At 56.3% G+C, this 3,126-nt stretch overlaps 1 protein-coding gene across 1 annotated transcript; it reads left to right on the top strand.

Annotated features, from left to right (window-relative positions):
* Positions 1-1,008: 1,008 nt before the first annotated feature.
* CHGG_08063 (uncharacterized protein) lies at positions 1,009-1,313 on the top strand (the record flags this gene model as incomplete). The annotated part of the gene is made up of 2 exons (XM_001225718.1): positions 1,009-1,146; positions 1,227-1,313. The coding sequence occupies 2 exons, from the start codon at positions 1,009-1,011 to the stop codon at positions 1,311-1,313; spliced, it is 225 nt and encodes a 74-aa protein (XP_001225719.1).
* Positions 1,314-3,126: the final 1,813 nt, after the last annotated feature.

Raw genomic sequence — 3,126 nt, 5'->3', positions numbered from 1 at the left:
AAGGATATAAAAAAAATATGGAAATTCCGGAGGAAACAACAGGGCAAGGCACGCGGCACGCAGGATCCAGTGGCACGGGAGTGTGAGGGTCGAGCCAAGAGTGATTGGAGTGATTGGAGAATGGTGCCTTGACCGGGCTCAGCCGGGAAGCACAGAAAGTGGCTAGAAGCCTCACCGAAGGAGTTAAAGCGTGAGGCAACACCTTCGATGGGGACGGCGAGTCTGACCAGGAAGAGGCCCTCGATGGAGAAGGAGCTAGAACAAGTGGCCAATAACCCGCGCAATGCCTCGGAGCTTTGCAGCCAAGCAGCCAAGTTGACCCAGCAGGAGTCGGGAAGGTGCGAGCCTGTTGCGCACATGTTCGTCCATCAGACATAAGACGGGTGGCGGAAAGAGGGGGGGCAGTCGTCAGTTCCTTCCCAGCATGCAGATTGATTGCAGCATGCGGAGGAGGGGCAATGACGGAACCGGCAGGCCACTGAGTGGTTGCAACGGGGTTGGTTGCGCAGAAGGGGTAACGGCCGTGGGCCGTGATTTGTGCATCGGGTCATCCCAGGGAGCAGTCCAACCAGCCGTCGAACCAAGCACCCAAACAACCCAAGCAGTCCAATCGCCCGAAAGTCCATCTCGAACAGACGGGGTTCATGATCGCCGCTGTGTGTGGCCGTGTCGGTCGCCCAGTTTGGTTGGCGCCGGTATCAGAGGGCCAATAACAAGAACACCCTGGACTTGAGCTCGGAGATTCCATTTGTCAAAGCGAACTGGGCAGGCTTCGAGGCAGGCTAAAATGGTGCCAAGCCGGTGCCCCAGATCTTGGTTTTGGCTCTTTTTTCGGCGGCGATGCAGGTCAACCAACGCCACCGATGCGTGAGCTCTTGGTCCACACGTCCATTCAGCTGTCGCTTCCTTGAACAGAATCCGGGCGACGCCGCGAACTGTTTGTTTCTCTTGATACACGGGCACTCACTTTGCGGTCGGTTTCTATTTTAGCACAGGTGAGCTGCTGCCATGCTGCTGTGTTGCTGCGCTGCCATGCTGCTGTGTTGCTGCGCTGCCGTGTTGCTGGCTTGCGCGGTTGGACGACAGATCACCGCCCTCGTTCCACCGCAGGCCAACACGCTGCAGACCGCGCCCAGGGCAATGTCGGTAAGCGCAGCGAAAAGGCAGGGACAGGCCAAGTCGGCGGTATCCCGGTGCCGCTAAGTTAGCGATTGCCTGCGACGCAGCGCGTGGACTTCGCCGGCAGCCCAGCGGCCACAACTTGCCATCTGAGGAGAATGGCCCGAAGATGGGGGAGGGCAGACGACGTTTGACAGAGTCTGGATCCACCGTCATTCGCCGGTCGTCCAGCAGCCAAGCCAAACCATCTTGGCACCGCTTGGAATGTCTTGCCAGCTTCCTGACCTGGAAAAGCTTGGGCCATCATCCCTGTCGGCTTTCTCCGGCGTCAGTCTGGGGAGGCGGGTTTGGTTATCTTGGCGGGTCCCCGAGGATCTCAAGCTTATCATCAAAAGTGGCCCAACCATGGACTTGTCGCAAGTCGGTGGATTCTACGTGCCCCTTTCTGGCTGGTTGGCTTCCATTTCATTTCCACCTTCGATAAGAGCCAACAGGCCAGCGGTCAACTCCTACAAATAGTTCTTCGGTAAATAACTCAGATAGGCAGCAAGCTCCCGAGATCGGTTGCGTTCGTGCCATCCTTCAAAAAAAAAAAAATCAGAACCATGTCTAGCCTCGCTTAGCTCCTCAGATAGGTCGCTCTGGTTTTACGCCTATCTCAATTGCTCTTTCCGAACTGCCGTCGGTGGTTCGTTGGTTCGGTTCTGAGCGAGGCAAACGGGGAAGGAACCAGACCCCTGCGTGGGGGGTTTGCCCCATGCTTGATAGTGATTGCGGGGAAAGCGCCAGGTTCGGAGTTGGCCGGGGTTTTCTGAACATCTTCGTGCTCAGAAACACCCGGTTATGTGAGATCACCACGACGGTCGATTCCTTGGGGCAACTCGTCTTGCTAGTGTACACTCGCAACGGTCAACGTCTCCCCACTTGCCGTTACAGATAGGTACCCCAGGCTTTTTAGGGGACGAGATTTGGGGAGCAGTGAGGAAGCAGCTTGAAGAAAGCAACGGTTGAGCGCCGGTGCGAAATGCCCCAAAGGTGGCCCTCCAACAAATCATCCTCCGAAGCAAATTTACCATCTGGCGCGGCATCTTCACATGTCATCTGCCACGCACCATCGCCTTCCAGGTTGGTACGACTCGATCAATACCAAGACCTAGGCTGCTGATTCAGATTCGGGATGAGTGTCTGAAAAAGGCAAGCCCAAGTCAAGGCGAATCACCAGCCCTTTCTCAGCCGCAGCGATCTTCCAGTCGCGTCTTAGTTCAAGCCAGTGCGGCGTCTGGAGGTGGTTCGAGACTCCAGGGACTTGCCATCCGCAGACGAGCACGCGACACTGGTCCATCGCAGGTCGCCCAGTGGCCCGGGCTCTGGCCATCCATGCCCAACACGTGCTCGTTGGTTATTTATGTCCTGAAAGTGAAACTTCGTGACCTCCCCGCTGTTCCCTGAACATCTTTTCCAATCTTGTTATGTCCTCGTCCAGGTGGAGAGGTTGGCTGATTTCTGTGCCTCCGTTTCAAATGGTCTCAGATCCTTTGGTAGCCTGTCACCTAGTGTATTTCTCCGAGAAATACACTAGGTGACAGGCTATTCTCCACACGGCCTCAGCAGGTGTCTTGCTGCTGCTGCCCAACACGCGGCACGCGTCTCCGTAGCCGCGGTCCCCCTCCGCGTCTTTCTCAACAATCAAAGAAAACCCTATGGTCTGTGCAAGATTCCAAACGCTCCTGGTAAGCCTGCCTGCCGGAAGTTCATAGTTGTTCATCCAAAAAGGAAGGAGCAAAAGGCACCCGGTCGCGCCCAGCCCAGCGGGAGCATGCGTGCATCCCACAAATGCAACGGTACCGGGGCCTTTGGGACTTTCCCATCCGGGTTACCAGTTCACAGCATGTTGACTGCAGCTTGGTTGCAGGACGACCTTCTCTCATTCGCACGCACTGAGGGGTTGTTGCCGTCCCAAATCTAAATCGATTTGGCTCTGCAGACGCATGATGAGCTTGTCGGTCA

The sequence above is a fragment of the Chaetomium globosum genome, genomic scaffold, assembly GCF_000143365.1.
Source record: "Chaetomium globosum CBS 148.51 scaffold_5 genomic scaffold, whole genome shotgun sequence".
Classification (NCBI taxonomy): domain Eukaryota; kingdom Fungi; phylum Ascomycota; class Sordariomycetes; order Sordariales; family Chaetomiaceae; genus Chaetomium; species Chaetomium globosum.
This window is presented reverse-complemented; position numbering and strand designations above follow the sequence as displayed.